Raw genomic sequence first — 19,202 nt, forward strand, 5'->3', positions numbered from 1 at the left:
CAGGACCTTCAGGCTGGACAGCAAACTCTGTGTGTTTATACTGAAACCAACAATCTCAAGCTAACTGCTGTCTGCACTGAAAATCCACAGGATGCTAATAACCAGGGACTTGGGCAGATGCCAGCTCTTCAGCAACCTTGCTCCAGGGTGTAACCCAGCAGGCCCTTCTCCTCGCTCAAACACGTGGTTGGCTCCCCCAGCACACCTACAAATCAGCAGCATGACTGCTGTCTGCGTGCTATAGCAAGTCCTCAGTCCTGAGCATAACTGATGGTAACTGCCCCAGAATTTTCTTCTCATGTTGTGGGCCCACCACATATTAGAGAGTTCAGCCTGCCTCAACCCAGATGAGACCCCACCTGTCAGCAGAATGCTGTAAGCCCCATGCCCTTTACCTGGTGTACATAAAGCTGAGGAGAGACCACTGGATGTGGAAGACATTGTCACGGACCACATTGGGTTTGCTGTCCTTCACAAGGAACTGAAAGCTGTCCATAGTCTCCTGAACCTTCTCCTCGTGCATCACATACCGAATGATGCCCTGGTTCACATCCTCTGTGGGAGGTGACATCCAATGAGCCCGTGCACAACATTAGCACTTTTACAAACGAGCAGCGCAGATGTGTGCATCCACACAGCCACAGCATCAGAATCCCCACAGGCCCTTAATGCTACTGCAGCTTTTCTAACTTCCATGGTCTTATCTGTGGCAAAAGCCAGCCTACAAGCTTGCAAAAAGTCATCCCCTTGTCTAGTCTTTGTTTGCAATATTTAAAAATAAGGTAAATTTAAAGCAGTTTTGATCAAATGCATGGAATATGAATTGGCTTGTGCAGCACGTTTCAGCTCTTTTCCATAAGGTGGCACGTCCTAAGGGGGCTTCTCACTGCTGAGATGGTTCCGGCTCTAAAATAACATAGGCCTTTCCCTCTTTTTTTTCCTTTCTATTTCCCCCCCCTTTTTTTTTCCTAAGCACACAGGACACCAGGCTTGGCTGGCATGGCCTGATGACAAGGGACAGACAGTACTGCTGACTGTGTTTGTACAGGATCTAGCGCAGCACGGTGCGAAGTTCCGCAAACTGCAGTACCAGAAATGCTAAAGGCCGTGCTGCCCGTTCACTCTCATCCTGCCTGGGGGAGGCTGGAAGGAGCAATCTGAAAGAGCACAGTGGGTAGGAAGCAGAATTACTCCCTCACCTCCTGTTGCTAATGGAGGACCCACAGTCCCGGAAGAGTGAACTTTCTACACGCTGTTGACTTTGCACTGCAGGATAAACATCTTGATCTTAAGGTGACATGCAAAATCTACAACCTATAATGTCTCAAGCCAAATCTCTAGCTCTAGCGTGGAGAAGCAGGGCATACTGCAGGACACAGGACGGCAAAAATTGAAGGATTTCTGCAATTGACAAGAAGTGAAGTTCACTTCTTATTTTTGGACAAAATTTTGAGACTTAAAAGGAGAGCACCACTCTCTTGATCAGGCAGTGAGACTACCCTGTAGTCAGTAATATTATTTTATCCCTGGTCTTCGCGCCCCCTCCCCCCCCCCAAATAGACTGTTTTGACAAACTGAAGCAGCTGAAGGAAAAAAGCAACAACGCATAGCCCATCTTTCATACCCTGAGAAAACGTGGTCACAGTTATTCCTGGTTTCAGCTTGTTCTCCACATAACCATTCCTGGGACCATTTGTTATCTCATAGATCAGCTGTTTGTCATCTGTGTCAGGATCTGTCGTCAGTAATTCCTTCTTAGTGATTAGACTGGTTGCCTGGATTAAAGCCAAACCGCAGGAGTTAAACTCTGGAGAGCAAGTAGTGCAAGTCTGATTAACCAGTCATCCAAACAGACCAACCATCCTGCGGCGCTCCATGAGGGAGAAGCTGGGAGGTTTAAAAGCATAGAGCAGAGTGGCCTTGGACACACACAGGCTGTGGAACCCTTAGCTACAACCCAAATGAAGTGTGACAGCACAGGAAGGGCTCAAATTCTACCTCAGGTCTGGTTTAATAAAAATAATTTAAAAACATGGGGCCCAAAGAAAAGCAAATTCAAAGCACGCTGCCAAGCCCTACCTAGTTGAGGCTAAAAGCTATGACAAATCTTCTGGTTTAAACTGCAAACCATCACTCCGTGGACTGCGATGATGCTCAGGTGAGCCCTGACCTTAACGAAAGCATTTGCAAACAGTCTTGATTTTAACGTTGTACTCAGGACAGTTCGTGCTGCTTTAGGCAGCTTACAGTAACCCACTTTCAAATGCCCTCACACAGATGTGCCTCAGTTTCACTGCATTTTGCTTTCTCTTTAAGAAGAAAACAACTTTAAAAGCAGGAGAAAGTAAGAGAGAGAACTGAACTGCCTGAGACTGTAGGATTGCTTTTTCTGAAGTCAGGAATTTGAGCTGAGAAAGCCATTTCTTAATGCAATTTCTTAATACAGTGCCTTCCAACTCTTTTTCCTGGGAAGAACTGAAGTACTTCTTTTCAGTTAACACTGGGTCCCCAAAAACGAGCACGAGAGAACATTCCCTGTGGTTTTGTTTAGACTTCAGCAAAACAAAGGCATGCCACAGCAAGAAATTCCTTCATCTTGAAAGCCATACATCTTCAGTGCAGCTGTTGCAGCACATCATCACGGATTCCCTGCCATGAGCAAAACTGAAAATGTACTGTCTTGGGGAGGAGAGACAAAGGGCAGGACATCTCTGCCTGGTAAGGTGGGCAGGAGCTGTACCATGCCAGACAGCTTGTACAAAAGCCTGATGATGAAAGGGAATGAAGTAATTTTGTGCTCTGGAGCCATGTTGTCTAGATTAGCCAACGGAGCCACAGTGCAGGCATCCCTGCACACCTTCCTCTTTTCCAAGAGCACAGAGGGGCACTTGCAGTCTATCAAAAGAACAAAAATGCCAAAGGATCACAATGCTCTCCTGTGAAGTCCCTTCTTCTGAAACAGCCTGAGAAACAATCTAATCCAAACCCAGACAACCAGTTACCTTGCCATCCATGTACTCCAGCCATTGCAAACCCTGGTTGGTGACCACCCTGGGTGTCCCATCATCCACAGGGAGAATGTCCACTTTGAAGCGCTGTGGTGCTGCTGTAATAACCTGACAAAGTTTCAGAGAGACGGCTGTTACTCTGGGAGTCAGAGCCTTGGCCACCATATTTTCAGCCTGGCTCCCTTTCTGCCTCGTTAGGATCAAGATCCCAGAGCAAATTTGCATTCACAAATCTTGCCATGACACCACTGAACACGCATAAAGCCTCACATAACCAAGAATATTCAGCCTTTATCTTCTGTGGAGTGGCAGCAGCCAAGTCTGCCTCCTCTGAGAGGAGGGAGCTTTCTACCACCTATTTCTGTGGTCTCTCTCACCTCCCTTTGTCCCTTTACCTTCCTCCCCCCATCCTCCACAATGAAGAAGGGATTGGTCCCATCAGACACAGTGAAAGCAAAGCGATCCTTCAGTGAGTTGCTTCCATCATGACTGTAGCTGATGCGGTTCTGGTAGATGTCATCCATCGTGAAGGTGGTGGCTTGGCGGTAATGCTGCCCATTGCTGGTGTGTTCAATCAGGCCATGTCGAGGGGGCTGCACGACTGTGAATGTAATTGCCTCAGCCTGCATCAAGGAGATAGGGTGACAAAGCTGATGACCCTGAATTGATTCACCCTGGGCTCTGCCTGCCTTCGTCTCTTTCTCAAAGCCAGACCCAGAAGGAGCAGGAGAAAACGCCATTTTCATCTGTGCCAAGCATAAACTTGGTATGAAGACCTACACTCAGGTCAAATTCACCATGTTTGGAGAAGGACAGAGCAAAGGTTAGCTCTGATGATAACTTTTAAACATTCTGCATGCAGGTTTGTTGTATATGTGTCTTGCAGACATCCCAGATGAAGCATGTATTTCTCAAGCTAGGGCTTTGCTTTGTTCAGTCATTCATCTGTTTATATACAAAGCAGGCCTCCCACAAGCTCTTTCTTTGAAGTTGTTATCAGACAGCGTATGAGCAGAGAGGGATGATACCAACTGTAATCTCTCCCTTTGAACACGAGCCCGCTTTTCCGATAGCCCACATGTGCAGCAGAGCAGGGGAGGGAGGAGCTTTACCTTTGTGTCAGCGTCTGTTGCTTTAAGCTCAAACTCTGTGATGGTTTTTCTCACACCTTCCTGAACTCTCATCCCAAGGCTCTGCACTACAGGTAAGGAATCATCCACAAGGTTTATGGTGATGTCAAATGTCTGGCTGACCTGGAACAGGAGGAAAAGTCTCTTGACGAATTCAATTCAACAAGAGCACAACTCCATTGAAACAGTAACACTGTAAGGAGATCACAATGACCCACTGAGTTTGGGTCACTTCCTTCTGGACTTAGTGAGTGAACACGAGCTTCTAAGCTTAGATCATGTAAACGTGACCTCTTCTATCCTTCCCCACTAATTTCTTCTTCCGCTTTCTGTGACGTTTGTAGACACTCACTCTTCCCTACAACACTCACTCTACTTTGTCCCTTTCCCTCTATTTGCAGCTACAATTTTTCCCTTTCAGAAAGTAGGAAGCAGACCTTTCTTGAGGGTCTGATTGTGCTTCTGGGTGCTTTATCAGTGCACTGGATCAAAGCTCATCTCCATGAGCAAGTGGTAAACAAAAGAAAATCAGACGTTGGTATATCAGTCTCATGGGCCTACACCTCAGGTAGCTGCCCCTTCCCTTCACAGAGCTCCTATCCCTCCCTGTGGTACATAATATCTCTCACAGCAGCAAAGAGTAACTACCGTTGCTAAATTACAAGCCTACGTATGGCTTTTTTCATTTCCTATGCTACATGCAGCTCCCTCTTGAAAGGACACGAAGAGAACGGACTCCCAGCACATCCTACAGAACCAATAGCCTGCTCAGACTCAGGAAAATCCACGCTAGGACCTACCTCATTTGTTCCATCAGTCACAGAGAAGGTGAAGGCATCTGTATGCTTTTCAGTGTCACTAGTGTGAACGTATTGGATGCTGCGAGACGCCAAGTCCGCCTGGCTGAAAGAACTGATTTTTTTCCCTAGAAAAAGAACAATAGGGGATAACGTGCATAGAAGGAGTGAGGCAGGGAAAAATGCAGGGCGTTGGACATACGTAGCCATACGTGTTTAGTCTTGACTTGCTTTGCTCTAATGCAGGCTGTACCACGTGCTTTCTAAACACTCTGTTCAACAACTTCTAAATGAAAAAAGGCACTCCTGCCAACTTTAGTATAAACTTCTTTACAGACTTAAAACACCACTCACTGCTAGCACACCCTATTCAGGATGAGGTGCTTGTCATAGAACAAGAGAAAAACTGATGCAAAACCATCAGATGTTCTGATGGTTTTTCTTTCATTCTCACTGCCATGAAGGATTGATCTAACCATGGTGCCACTGACTATGGGCAGAAGATTCCCAGCCTCATAGCTTACAAAAATGTCCTCAAACTCTCTGCTTTATTTTCCCCTTCTTGCACTCTCGCATGTAGAACAGACTAAGCCCCATTTTCAACACTGATTTATACTGGCACTTTTACAGGTCCTTAAGTGTGACACACATAGAAACGTAGCCGAAACACATTTTAAAACGCATTTGAGCCTTTAACACTCACTGCCGCATTTGTCAAGTTTTACTGCTCTTATCAACAGCAAAAGCCCTGAAAAAAGTTTTTCACTAGTTTATCTTGCTAAATGGCTGCAGCCAACTATTACACATAGCAAAGATAGAGAGATCTAGCATAAATAAATGACCCAAGAATGGTTGATTAGCTGAGGTTTCCTCAGAGCTCATTAGCTTTACAGGTTTGTGTTCTCTTTTGAGCACTCCAGTACTCTCTCCCAGGTTTTGGTCATTTAAATCATGAGAACAACTCTTTCAAAGTGCACAACCCTGTATCTTTTTTAGTCCATCATGGACTCAAAAAAGCACAGAAATCAGAACTGTCACATCTTAAGTAACAAGGGGAATAAAATACTTAATCCATCTATTTCAGATTTCAGAAGAACCAGATCCATCGTTTAGTTTGCAACTCAGACAAAAGCACTGCCAGCTTTTAATTTTCTCCCAGCAGGGAGTTTGCTTCTTTACATCTTTCATTCACTATTCCTACTCTGTCAACATGTCTGTCAAGAGTACATGTTACATGGTGAGGTTAAGAGGCAAACCATACGCTGAAACTGTGCTTTACAGGAACTGATTGTATCCTGAAAACACAGCAAACACACTTTAAGGTCTTGTCTAGGAGAAATCAAATTCTAAGAAGAAATATATCTTAGGTGAGTATAATCTACATCAGAAGAGCATATTATATGACAGTACAGATGTAAACTAATTCAACAAAAGGAAGTACAACACTCACACTCTTCGGCGGATAACTCAGCATGGAAAGTGACTCTAAAATTCAGATCACATTTGCATGGAATTGTATTCCGAGTTTCACAGGATTGATCAAAACCCCCCTGAACTACCAGACTTCATTAGCTAGCAGATCCATCACACCACAAAAAGAACTCGCTGCTTAATCCCCTTCCCCTCTCCAGAGCATAGCTGGAGATGAGGCTGGAGTTTAAGGACCAAGGGGCATGGTGGTCGTGAGGGAAACAAAGGAAGTTATCTGTTCACCAACGTGGGCTCTATTACCATGGTCATTACGGGATGGATTCTTTAGGGCACTGTGCTCTCTGTGGTCACAGAGAAGGCTGAAGGTTTGCCTGTCATGCAGAAGCAGCAGTCAGTCCTGAAAAAGGAGATTCACACAGCAGTGAGCTGGGCTGATCTGCTAAGTCCACCACACAAGGCATGGGACATAAACTCATTGAGCAGGTCAGTATATCCTCATCTGCAATTATCAGGCTGCTGTGCCTCCACGCACCTTATTCTCCAGCTCTCTGGGCTAATGGCCATCAATTTCTAACAGGAAGCATAATTCTGCACAGCTGCCTCCAAGCTCATTTTTCCTGCAGTGAATCTTTAAGACTCAAGAGGTCTGCAGTGCTTTGCTGCTAGGATCACCCAACCAAGCAAAATGTCATCCTGCTAACCTGGGGAGGCCGCACGCTCCAGGTGCCCCAGCTGTGGCTGCCTGGTGAGCCTGTACTGGAGCTGGGTTGGATCGCTGTCCTGGTCAGTGGCAGAGAGCTGCAGAGTTGTGATCTTCTTTGCAGAATTCTCATCTAAGACCAGTCCTGTGTTAGTGACGATGGAGGGGGGAAACCTGTCCTCTGAAAGAGTTAAATACAAAGCAGAGTTAGGAGATGGTCTCCCTCCATTCCTCGGTGTTATTCCCACTGGGTACTAGCTCACAAGCAGAAGACAGCATAGCCACACACGCTATCCTCTGAAGGGAACCTTCCCAGACTGGTAATTTCAAAATGAGTATCCTGGGACTTGTCATTAACAGAGGGGACAGTAATGTAATGTCTAGAAGACAATCCAGGCAGAATGAAGACATTACAGGGAATTCTTACGCCTTTGTGTCTTTTTCAGTGAAGTCTGTCAGAGGCCAAAGAACTGATCTTTACAGCCACAAACTCTCCTCATGCCCCAGACTTCAAGGCCTTTGAAATGACAGAGAATAAAAGCTGCATCTCAGGAATTCTATCTTAACTTGCTGTACACGTGGAATGGGAATCTATAAAGCTTTGCAGCAATGGAAACATAACTTTAGACTATTGTTTACCTAATACGCTAATATGAAAAAACTGGTCCATCAATCTGTTGCCATTTGCATCGATCACATCAAAGGTGAAGGCAAAATTTCCACCAGGATCCCCCTTCTTGTGACTGTAAACCACTTGCCCTGGAGAAAGGGAGAGGAGAAAAGAGGTGCTTTATTACAGCCAACTTAACATTTAACTCCCAGTTTGGAAGCAGGCTGACACTATAAGCCAAGGGACTTAGAGCTTGACAGAGCTCCTGGATTTGGGTTTCATTGCTTTTTCTCTTTATTCTTCGGCTGAGAGAGACTTTTTAATACTTGCTTAGTGATTCTACTGTAGCAATCTTATCTTACCTTCTCCCCTGTCCCTTCTCTTTTTCAAATCATCCTTCCCCTCATAAAGGGACAGACACATTTTATTTGCCATGATTACCTAAGACAGTAATTCTCACCTTTATTTACATCAGCCTGGGTAAAACTTTTGACAGGCCCTTTGACAGAGATCTCGACTGGATTCTCAGTATCAGTCAACTGCAAATGGCCCACACTGGGATCCCTCTTCATGACAAATCTGATCATTGTGTCATCTGGATAAACAGCTGCTGCTTTCAAGTGTTGATCTGTGATGTGTGCTGCAGAGCCTGGACCAGAGAAAGAAAAAGCTCACAAACAGCTTCAGCCAATCCAGACAAGCGATCTGCCTAGACTAGACAGCATAGTCTATAAATAGCAGGTCACATTCTACAGAACCAGGATGTAGTACTTCTGGGGGAGAAAGCAGAACCCCATCACATGTAAAACAAGCAGAGGGCTTATCCACAAGGTAGATCCTCCACCGGGATGCCCAATGTGGCACAGCAGCATCCCAGGCACGTGGTTTGTTCCTGCTCAACTTCCTGCTCGCTAGGCTGGCTGGAAAGCCCTGGACTGAAAACTGCGTGGGCATTGCACTGGCATGGAGGAGCGAATTTCAGCCTTGCATGATGTCATACTTAACAGCCCTGCACAACAGAGACATTACAGCTTAACTAGAGCTGACACATTTTCAGAAATGTGAACTAAAGCTGAGTGCAGACAAAGTTTCTGAAAGGTGAGCACATTTGGCTTGCAGCTGTCAGGACTGGGGTTAGGTGCTCTCATACATGTTCCTTCTCAGCTAACAAATATAAAGCCCTGGAATACACACTTGTCTTTGGTAGCCAGTGCTTAACTACAGCATGCATAAAACTATCTATGTCTGTAATTATTCTTCCCCTGTCCCCTTCCCTTTCAATAGACAATTGATCCTTGCTCTGCTACAAGGAGATTATTTGGAGAAGATCTCCCCAGTCAAACAAGAGGCATGAGAGCACACCTACACCTTGCAATTACATTCAGCAGGAGATGAAGAGTTTCTCCCACTTGGCTGCCTGAACAAGTGACACCATTCCACCCTCTCTCCCCATACCACTGGGGAGCCGCAGGACCCTGCTGACAGTCAGTATGGGCAGTTGCTTCTTTGGCAGCTCCATGGAGAACTCCAGCCTCCCCGTCTGCATGTAGAGACCATCTGTGATGGAGAAGCCGAACTCATCTGTCTGTGCTGCTGCACCACTCTGAGAATAAACAATCAGCTCATCTAAAATGTCCTGGTAGGTGAAGGACGAGCCCAGAGACAGCACGTGTCCACGCTCTGGGGGCTCCACAGCAGTCTGCCTCCTGCGAAGGTGACCTGACAAAAAACAGATGCATCAAAATTATGGGGAGGACACGGCACTCTTTGCATGCAGGCTCCCAGTGAGATGCATGGAAGTGGACATGGTCTTACTAAAAGAACTGATGGAAGTTTTTTGCTTATTGCCTTCACTATACACTCTGCCTTTGCTTTATCACCGTAGGTAGATGCTCAGCTCTTTGGAGCTGAACCCCACAACAGGAAATGGGGTAAAACCAAAGGGAGCTTCCCAGAGAAGTGGGTGCAGTCTCCCTTTTCCCTCTCTCACAAATTGGGAAAACTATCGAAGAGCAAGTCTGTCCTGAAGTGTGATTGCTACAGGACTACTGGTCTAAATGTGCTTTATACAAATGTAGCAGGTTTCCCTCTCACATCGGGGGCACTGCAGATACAGGCAAACACACACACATACAAACACAGATATTCCCGCTCCAACCCCAGGTTGTCAAGACTTACCATGCTCAGGACTTTTGGTAACCACGATGACAAGCTCACTGTTCTGGGTGTCCAGGTCCTGCAGGTTGAGCGAGGCGTTGGTAACAACCACGCTTGAGCTCTCGCTCACTCTGACAGGCTCCAACATCATCTTTGGGGGCTCATCATTCTGCCGCTGCGCAGATCCCAAAGTCAAACAAGGGAAAAGGACAAGGAGAAATGAGCACTGTATGACAGTACTGGTGCTAATACCAACGGATGGACTACAGCAGTCTCTCCAAATCTCTCAGTAAGGTGTCTGCTTCTAAGACGATGAAGACACCTGAGAAATAAGCCCTGGGGAAGAGGCTGCAACGCACAACTCTTCTCTGGTGTGACACGGGAATTACGTGCCTGTACTAGGGGAAGGAAGGAAGTAGTTCGGAGGAAGGAAACTCTCTTTAATCCCCTTCCTATGTATTATAAAGGTGTGAGGAAAGCTCACAATTAGAGGGAGCTGTACTTTAAAAGTAATGTGTCTGTGTGAAAAGAGAGGGCTTTCTGGCAGCCAGAAAGCACAGGCATACCTGAATGGTGATGTTGATGCTGTGCACCTCAGACTGGCTGAAGCCATCGCTCACGTAAAAGCTGAAAACATCACTTGTTGGCTCAATACTTTCGTGAACGCTCTGGAAGTAGTAAATGCTGTTCTCAAGAACATCTTGAATGGAGAAGGATGCATCTGTGGTCGCAGCACTCTGCGGTCCAAAACGCTCACCTGTAAAACAGAACACCTCTGGTAAAAAGATGTTCAAGTCACTGATAAACTAAAAAAAGAAGCAGCAGGATTAAGAGAAGAATGACACATTGAAGGATGCAAGATGTTCGTCATCTTGTGACCTTTGTAGAAAGCAACATCCGCTGCATGAAAGCAGGCATTAGGAAAGCTGCAGTTTTATGCACAGTAAAAGCAAGCCCATGTCCCAGAATTACTTACAACATTCTTCAGTGATGAGACAATGGCTAACGTGCCATCTGGCATTGGTACAATCATTACATCAAATTGCACCTTGCAAAACAGTCTCATCCCCCAAGAAAATCAACCAGTCGTGGCCCATTCGAGGATGGAAACTCTCCATTACCTAAATGGCACGAACTGGGAGCAATTAGGAGGAATGATGCGTGATGGGTTAGCAAACCACGCACTCCAGAAGAAGGGCAGTATCTGCTGCAACAAGCTGTGACACTGCCAGCCCACAGCGATATCTTACAAAGGGAAGTTACAATTTAAGTAAGATTATTTATGTCACTGCTGTTAGGACCACCTGTAGGTGTAACTAAGCAGACAATCCTCCTGGATGGACAGTCCAGCATAGGACCTACTTTTTCTTGGAAATACAATGACATAACAGAGCATTACCAGCTGTGCTCTCCCACAGCCCTCCCAGCCTTCAAGCTCACTGCAACATTTAGAGAAATTCAGCAGAGTCTGTTCTGTAGAACAAAGGCAGTCAAAATAAAGCATGATAAAAACAGAATGTTTGAAAAAGCTCTTAATGCCTCAATCTCACAACCTGGACCAGCCTCCAAATGAGAACTAGAAAGTAATGCTCTCCAGAGACAGTTTATCTCATAATGCTGACCATTGCACAGAGGAACTATGAGGTAAACTAGAATCCGCAACTTCTGTTTCCTTTCACTAGCCAGAAGAAAGAAGAGAGAAGCCAGGCACTTTACCTGTTTTGGTGTTTTCAATGTAGCCATACACAGGTAGAGTGATAACCGTGACCTTCAGGTCTTCCTTGGCAGCAGTATCATAATCAGCAGTTAAGTGATGATGAGCCAGAAGTGGGACCCTGCCCCCCTCATCCACCTGGAAAACAAAAGTGTACGACAAAGTACAGCCCATGCACACAGCAACGCATGAGTCACGACTGAACATGCGCATCACCACTCCATGTAGGAGACTTTCCTGCTCCTCACAGTGCTCATTTCTCTGACGTCTTGTCCCATCCTCCCTCAGATCTGTTCACCATGAAATGATCGGGAAGGTGAGGTGGGATGGTAAGAACGAAACCTGCCTGGCCCCCAAGAGAAGCCTGTGAGTATTTCATCAGAGGACGGAAAAAAAGAAAAAAAAAAAGGACTGGCAGAGTCATGCTGACCTCCTGGAAAGCCAAATCTGCTTTTCTGGTTGAGGAGAACCTTTTTAAGGCAAGGGAGGGTGAACGCCAAGCTGGAAAAGAGGAAGATGACTTCAAAAGGCTTTGATAACAAGTCTGAAATGCCATGTATCAGTCCAAAACACCAGATGTTTTCAGACTCTTTCATCTTCTGCTCTCCTTTTATGTACAAGCTGGTGAAATAAGAGACCAAATACTAAACAGGGTAAATCTGACTTGGTCCACTGATATCAACGGGACACCCTAGGAAGAACCTCACTCCTGTCTAAAGCAGACGCAAGCAGATGAGGTTCAGGGATGCAGTAGTACAAGTAATTTCTTAACCCTCTGCACTCACAAGATTGCATACGTAACACCATGTTTCTGCAGTGATTTGCTCTCAGCCCAGGAAAACTGTCTGAATCCCCACACGTACAACATTCTTATCATTGCTTCTAGTATCTTGGGTAGCCACTTACAGTGATATGGTCAGCAAACACAATGAGTGATGGCGCTGTCTGGGCTGACGTGATGGTGATGGTAAACATCTGTCTGTCAAGCCGGTTATTATCAGCATCAAAAACAGTGAAGTGAAAGACGTCTGTAACTGGCTGATTGCTCGTCTCAAACACAGTGGAGTAACTGCAAGTCAAAACACAATCTGTGTCAGGAAGTCTTGCTGACAACTGGGTTAAAACACCTCATCTGTGCACATCTCTTGGAAGGGAAGTGCCAGTATTTCACTTCCCAACCCCAGTCATTTCCCGACCAATTTGAAATCACCGTTTTTCACGCTGCCTACCTGAAGTATCACCACGACTTTGTACAGAAAAAGATTCCCACAATTTGAACCGACTACCTTTGAGATACATGTGAACACCTAATTCTGCACACAGGAAATGCTCTCATTTATAGTCTCACAGATTACAATTGCCAAGAAAATATTATCTTAGATACATTTCATTAACCTAACATAGCCCTGAGTTCCCTGTGGAAAGCCCGCTGCACTTTTAACTAGCATGGCTTCAAGGAGAATAGCTATTTGATACCTGATCCTCTGGTTGTTGATGTCTTCCATGGTGAAATTATAAACCCTAGAAAGCACTTCAGCATGAGAGCCAGACGTCCGTAAGAGGGTGCCGTACGTGGGCAGAGATATTAACTGGATTCTTATCTCTGAATCAGGAGAATTGTTGTCCTAAACATGAAGGAAAAATTTAAAAAACTACCACAAAACAGAATTAGCGTTTGCTTCCCTCCACTGAAAATGGAAGGATGAAGAAAACATTGTTTTAGGGGAATATATCAAGCCAGCAGGGTCAGCTGTTGACCCTCAGCTGATGAACACTAAATGAAGCTCTAATGATAAGAAAAGTCCATTAGGTAGACATTCTCAGAATCCGCTACAAAATGTATTCTCCTTTTCTCTCAGCTCAGAGAGGTTCTCCTTCTGTCCTTGTATTACACCAACAACTTCCCAGAGATAAAACCAGTACTTCCATTTTCAAATTACTTTACACTCCCAGAGGACTGGGCCATTTACGTAATATGCTTTTCCCAACTCCAGATAAAATGAGCCAAAAAGACACTCAGCAGAGGGACTAACTGTTGCCCACTAATGCTTCAGAGAGACACACTCTTTAGTTCTTAGTAAAAGTGGTGTGGAGCAATGCTTCAAAAGCCAGTTTCATATTAAGCGAAAAGCTGTTCTTGGCTCTTTTAAACTTCATTAAGTACAATCACTTCTGTGACATAATGACTCATACGTCATCTTTCTAATAAAAGCTTTTCTTGGTTGCCAGAAAGATAAGACCCAAGGCAGAAATCACATTCTCAGGACAGGGATCAGGAAAGAAATCCTCTTTTCTGTGACTGTTGCATTCTTCACATTAAACTTGAACGGCTCCCTTGCCAACCTTCTTCATAAGGAGAATGGGACAGATCCCTGACTTTTATCCAGACGGATCCTTTGGAAAAAAACATTTGCCCACCTTCTTATTCTACCTTACTCCCTGCAGTTCCCTACCCATCTCTCTGACAGCCACTATATTACGTCCCTCCAGACTCACATGTGCACTGCCATCTCTCCAGTCTCCCTAAGAGGAGCGTATCTGTATACCTGAAATCCACTATCAGTGTCTCTGCTGCTAAACCAACTGGGAGGAGAACACCTTTCTCTGAATTTTGCCAGCGGGACAACACGTACAACACACAAACACTGGAAACAACTCTAAGCTACACCAAGGATCACAGAATCTCGTTTTGATCCGAAAAAAACCCTTCAAGCTAATGCTGAAAAGAACCAGACAATTTCGCAATTGTGTGAGGGGGAAGAAATTGTCAAGGGCTTATCACCTTGAAAATCCTTATGCATTGTTAGTAGCTCTGTTTGATACTAAAATCTGGGATTAACTCAGTTCTCATCTTAGCATGGCAGTTTCAGACAAATGGGGATAGCCTTAAAAACCTGCCAGAAAAAAGAGTCGATTGTCCCCTTTTTGGCAGGACACAGTCAAAACCTGAGCTCTTTGCCAAGAATCCACACTAATGGCAAAGAGGTACGGGTGGCAAAGGGTCTGTGTGGGGATTAGGCATGGGATGCTGGCAGCATTCACTGGGTTTAGATATAGATGAAAGCTTACAATGTAAGCAAGGTGCAATCGAGAGAGAGTTGCAGAGCTTTTACTAGCCACTGTGATCGCCAGCAGGCAGCCTGGGGCCAGTTGTGGGCCGCTGTTATCCAGCAGGGACACTTCCACCCTCACCACTGTGGTCACTGTGGTGACACCATCGGTGACAGAGATTTCCATGCTGTCTTCAGCTGCCGATGAACCATCATGCACATACTGCAGAGCATTTCGAGTGACGTCCTCATAAGTAAAGGTGTCACCTTCCCAAAAAGAAATACACAAGTCAGGAAAACGGCTCAGCGCACCAATTCAATTCAAATGGCCTAAGGCCCCAATTTAGCAAAAGACTTCATCACATGCTTACCTGGCATTTAATACCATCCTTACAGAGCTGTGAGTTATGAAGACATTTATCAAGTAATATATATGTAGGGCAAAGGAAAAGCTGTAACCTTGGCTGTTTCACAGACACAGTGAGTCTTTTCAGAGTGACAATTCCCTGGAAGTGCACAGATCCTCCTTTCTTCCCAGGAGCTTTGTAAGCTCAGGCCTGTCATAACTAGATAAGGCTTCCCTCTCCACATTTGTTTGCACTACTCTCTTACAGACAATATTTGTTCATCTGATCATACACTGGAAACTGCTGCCACCAAAATCAACAGTAAAACTCCACAGAAGGTTTTGACAGCTGCATCACTACAGGTTTATGCAGACTTCAGCAGAAATGTTCACTAAGTATTATTTCACATGTAATTTACCATGTAAAGCAAAAGATCTCTTCTGATTAGCAGCTGGTACTCTAATCACAATAGAGTGACTGCCTACCAGCCCACGTATGTGTTATAGAAAACGCACTAACTCGGCCAGGAGCTAAACAACAAACAGGAAATCATCTTTCTCATACTCTCTCCTGCAGTCACACTCTTTCAGTCAAAGAACTCAAGACGTTTGTGTCCGCAGCTGCATCTGTCAGAAGCATCTGTTTCCTCCACTAAACCAACTGCTCAACTAAACCAACTGAGTGGGTAGGTAGAAGCTGGATGTGAACAGGCACTCCCTCCCCTATGCTGAAGATTTCTACTCTACTCACCTGCTCTCATGCGCTCCTGCACACCTGCTCCATGCTTGAGCACGATGCCATGATGGGGAGGTTTCACCAGCTCAAAGAAGAGGCCCTCTGGAGCTGTATCTGTGTCACTCACAGCCAGTTGGATCCCTGTGCCAGCGACATAAAACAGACGTTTCAGCATCCTCACATGTTGCTCTGGGAACATCCCTAAGTTTTGTGATCTGCTTTTGTGAACGGAGCCAAAAAGCTTTAATTTAGTCAGTATCTGAAAAGTCAAATAATTCTGGAGCATCCCTAGCCCAGGGGCTTGCTGCCTTCGTGGAAATAATTAGTCCCCTGATAATGTTTGGATCGGATGTCTATTCAGAGAACTTATTGCCAGGTGACTCACAGTATTTCTAGTATGACAGCTGTGTAAACGTTCAGTTTTTGAGAGGGATGAGCATATATATGGTCCACATATTAGGGGGATATTTATAAAACCCCAGCAAACTTCCTGACACCACAACAAAGTGACTTACGCTAAAAAATTCTGCTGCCCCATCCTTTCCAGCCCACTCACCGATGGTGGCCTTGCCCCCCTGGCTGACCTCCAGGAAAGGAGCTGTGATCTGGAAGACTGGAGGCTGCTGCTCTGCAGAGAGCAAGTGAATGACAAACACCATCTCTGGGGTTGTGTGTTCTCCACCAGACACTAGGCACAGACAAAAACAACAACTGAGCACAGGGATGTGCTTTCAAGGATTCACAAATCTGCAGATCACCACCCCACATTGCTGACTTCCCTCTCACCTGGTCAATCTATACCTGTGTCCGTATACATAAACACACAGCTCACACCTATCCAGAGGCATTTACCTTTGTCCCTAACACATTTCCTATCACAAAAAATATAACTTGTAAAAATCAGAGCATGTGCCTGTGTGCATACTGTGCGTACTCATAAGTCTTCCTGCTCGTGGATCACTTTGCATACCTGTGCTAGAATGTACATGGAAAGAGAAATATGTATTAAGCAAGCGAGAGGCAGCTAATTATTAGCAATTCAATGGCAGAAATGTTTCCATGGTATATTAAAAGAAAAAAAAACACACACAAAAAAACCAACAGATTAAAACACTGATATCCCTGTTCAGACTGAGGGAAAACAGGAATGAACATGCTTTTATAACACATTCCAGGCAAGTACCAGAAAAAGGTGTGTCTACTGATGCATCTTAGCTTGTATAAAACACTGCTGGGACGGAGAGGAATGAATATTCCTCAGGTACATGCATTTCCAGAAGTTCCTACTGAGTGCCCACAGATGTCCCTTCAGAAAGGCCGAGGAATAACAGGCAGCGTGAAGGGCACAAGGAGGAAAACTGCTCTGGCCAGGAAAGAGCAAATGGTTTGCATACCTGTAAATCGGAAGTTCACTGACTCTGGGAGACCTGATGGGATAAACAGAAGCACAGAGTGATTGTGATTAGCAGAAGAAAGCTCATACTGACATGGATTTAGACAGCTTTCGGAGAAAGCAAGCGCAGACATTCAACCAGACTGGAGTCTTTCCTTACCAAGGAAAGCACTTTTTTCCACTGCTTTCTTTCCAGGTAGCGAGAGAAAACACACTGTTCTCCAGTCTGTGAAACTCCTCTTGATGTCAGTGGAGGCGGTGATGCACAGAACTGCATCTACCATGTACTATCATTTCATCACATAATCCTGTATATCAACTGGTCAAACACGCTTGAAGTTTGTCCTATTTTTCCTCCTCTACCTCTTGCTCCAGATTGTTACCCTCCTGATGGCAGAAATCTAATATCCTGGCTAAACTGATTCAGTTCATACTCATCAATTCTTGTTTGAATCCCAAAGACTAAATACCTGCCGCAGCCGGTGCTCAAGCATGGGAGGGGCAACAGTTCCTAACCACAGGGCACCAGATCTGCAGTTTGACCAGCGTCGTATCCAGCACTAGCGTCAACAGTGCTAAAAGCTGCAGTGAACACAGTCATACCCCAACAATTCACTGAACGCTGATATACTGAACAAGAGGTAAAAAAATCACATCAGAGTTGGAAGAACTGAGTGAACTTTTGAAACGTTCCTACAGGGCAGATTCCTGCATCCTTTCAAGCCACATGCCCTAATGAGTAGCCATAAAATCATTCCAGGACTGTAGGAGAACCAGCAGTCTGACTTGGCACTGTGAAGAACATTCAGCTCCTTACCTGCAAATGAGAATGCCATAATCTCTCTCAAGTGTGGAGCTGCAGTCGGTGGACGATAAGCAATCTTGCCATGGTTTATATCTGCTTGAGTGAAATACCTGACTGGGGAGAGAGGCCTGTCTCTATGCTCCACAATACCTACAGAAACAGAGAGCTCAGTATTAACCGAAGGAATCCATTTATTTTTAAAACAAGACAGCAAAGAGGATGGCCTCTTTTTATCTTCCCAAGTATTTCTTTTTACACCTTCAGCTGTTGCTAATTGAGTCAGATGGCCGTAAATGCACCCAGCATGGGTTCTACAGAGCAATACAGGACATGAGAAATTAAAACAGATTCTTCACTTGGTCATTTCTTCAAATACCTCTCACTATAGAGGCTAGAAGCAGAACACCACAGTGCGACATTCAATATCTGCCAGACAATCGTAAGAAAAATGTCTGTGCTCTGCAGCTTACTCCTAAACAAGCCAAAGAAACAAGATGTTAGAATGGTAATGAAGGAGGCCAAATAATTTAGCAGATGCTTTCACAGAATGATATCTAGTGACAAAAAACATAAAATGCGCTCAAAGAAGCATACCAATTAATTCAGCAGCAAGTTGCCATGTTCTGAATAGGTACACTTGCCTTGGCCAGGAAGGAGAGGGACAGTCACGTTGAACACAATTTTCTCACTGGGAATCTCCGGGTCTACAAAGGACAGGTGATGGGGCTCAATCACTGTCACGCGGTCCTCCAGCACCTCAATAAACATGTTAGAGCAAGAGCATCAACACCAGAGACAAGAAAAGACAGACAGAAAAACAACAAGAGAGAATTTGCCTTATAAAATGTAGGACAGACTTTGAATTTAAAGGTCTGGCTCTTAGACTTAAAACTGATGAAGAACAGACGAGGTGAACCTTTACCAAATTCCTCAAACTTCTGTAGAACAGGGACTAATTGGGATGAAATTACAGAGGAAAATAAAGCTTAATAATAAGTCAAATTTGCTTTTAGGGACATCTAAACTCACTTTCAGCCCATCTAAAAGCCAAATCGAACACGTAACACAGAAGTTGAGTACTATTATGCTCAAGAGAAGATGTCACTATGCAGGTCTACCTCCATTAAGTCCTTTCTGGGGAATTAGAAAGGGCTTATAACTTTGGAAAAATAAGAGGCAAATGCTTCCTCCTTCCTGTAACTATGATCTTGCTCTCACTTTCAGACTGTCCACAAGAGTGGCAGCATTTTTAGCACACACTGTCTCCTGCAGATGCTGGACCACCTCAGGCGGAGAAGTTTCCTTTTTCTGACTACAGGAACCAA

The 19,202-nt window shown here is 44.9% G+C and overlaps 1 protein-coding gene across 3 annotated transcripts in view; it reads right to left on the reverse strand.

Moving 5' to 3' along the window:
• The window catches only part of FRAS1 (Fraser extracellular matrix complex subunit 1), a 169,246-nt gene that overhangs the window by 19,752 nt on the left and 130,292 nt on the right, over nt 1-19,202 (reverse strand). For 2 of the 3 annotated variants that reach the window (XM_021395041.1, XM_021395042.1), the window contains 21 exons: nt 18,519-18,633; nt 17,890-18,027; nt 17,074-17,106; nt 16,236-16,367; nt 15,695-15,820; nt 14,617-14,864; nt 13,024-13,172; nt 12,454-12,616; nt 11,550-11,685; nt 10,400-10,590; nt 9,855-10,008; nt 9,132-9,395; nt 8,137-8,325; nt 7,706-7,825; nt 7,068-7,247; nt 4,939-5,063; nt 4,121-4,261; nt 3,404-3,631; nt 3,003-3,116; nt 1,625-1,775; nt 396-555 (listed from right to left, as the gene is read on the reverse strand). In XM_021395041.1, coding sequence (XP_021250716.1) covers nt 396-555; nt 1,625-1,775; nt 3,003-3,116; nt 3,404-3,631; nt 4,121-4,261; nt 4,939-5,063; nt 7,068-7,247; nt 7,706-7,825; nt 8,137-8,325; nt 9,132-9,395; nt 9,855-10,008; nt 10,400-10,590; nt 11,550-11,685; nt 12,454-12,616; nt 13,024-13,172; nt 14,617-14,864; nt 15,695-15,820; nt 16,236-16,367; nt 17,074-17,106; nt 17,890-18,027; nt 18,519-18,633 — 3,257 coding nt within the window. Of the gene's footprint in view, nt 1-395; nt 556-1,624; nt 1,776-3,002; nt 3,117-3,403; nt 3,632-4,120; nt 4,262-4,938; nt 5,064-7,067; nt 7,248-7,705; nt 7,826-8,136; nt 8,326-9,042; nt 9,396-9,854; nt 10,009-10,399; nt 10,591-11,549; nt 11,686-12,453; nt 12,617-13,023; nt 13,173-14,616; nt 14,865-15,694; nt 15,821-16,235; nt 16,368-17,073; nt 17,107-17,889; nt 18,028-18,518; nt 18,634-19,202 lie in introns of those variants that run through there. The other variant, XM_021395043.1, reaches the window with a different exon arrangement.

The sequence above is a fragment of the Numida meleagris genome, chromosome 4 (genome assembly GCF_002078875.1).
Source record: "Numida meleagris isolate 19003 breed g44 Domestic line chromosome 4, NumMel1.0, whole genome shotgun sequence".
Classification (NCBI taxonomy): domain Eukaryota; kingdom Metazoa; phylum Chordata; class Aves; order Galliformes; family Numididae; genus Numida; species Numida meleagris.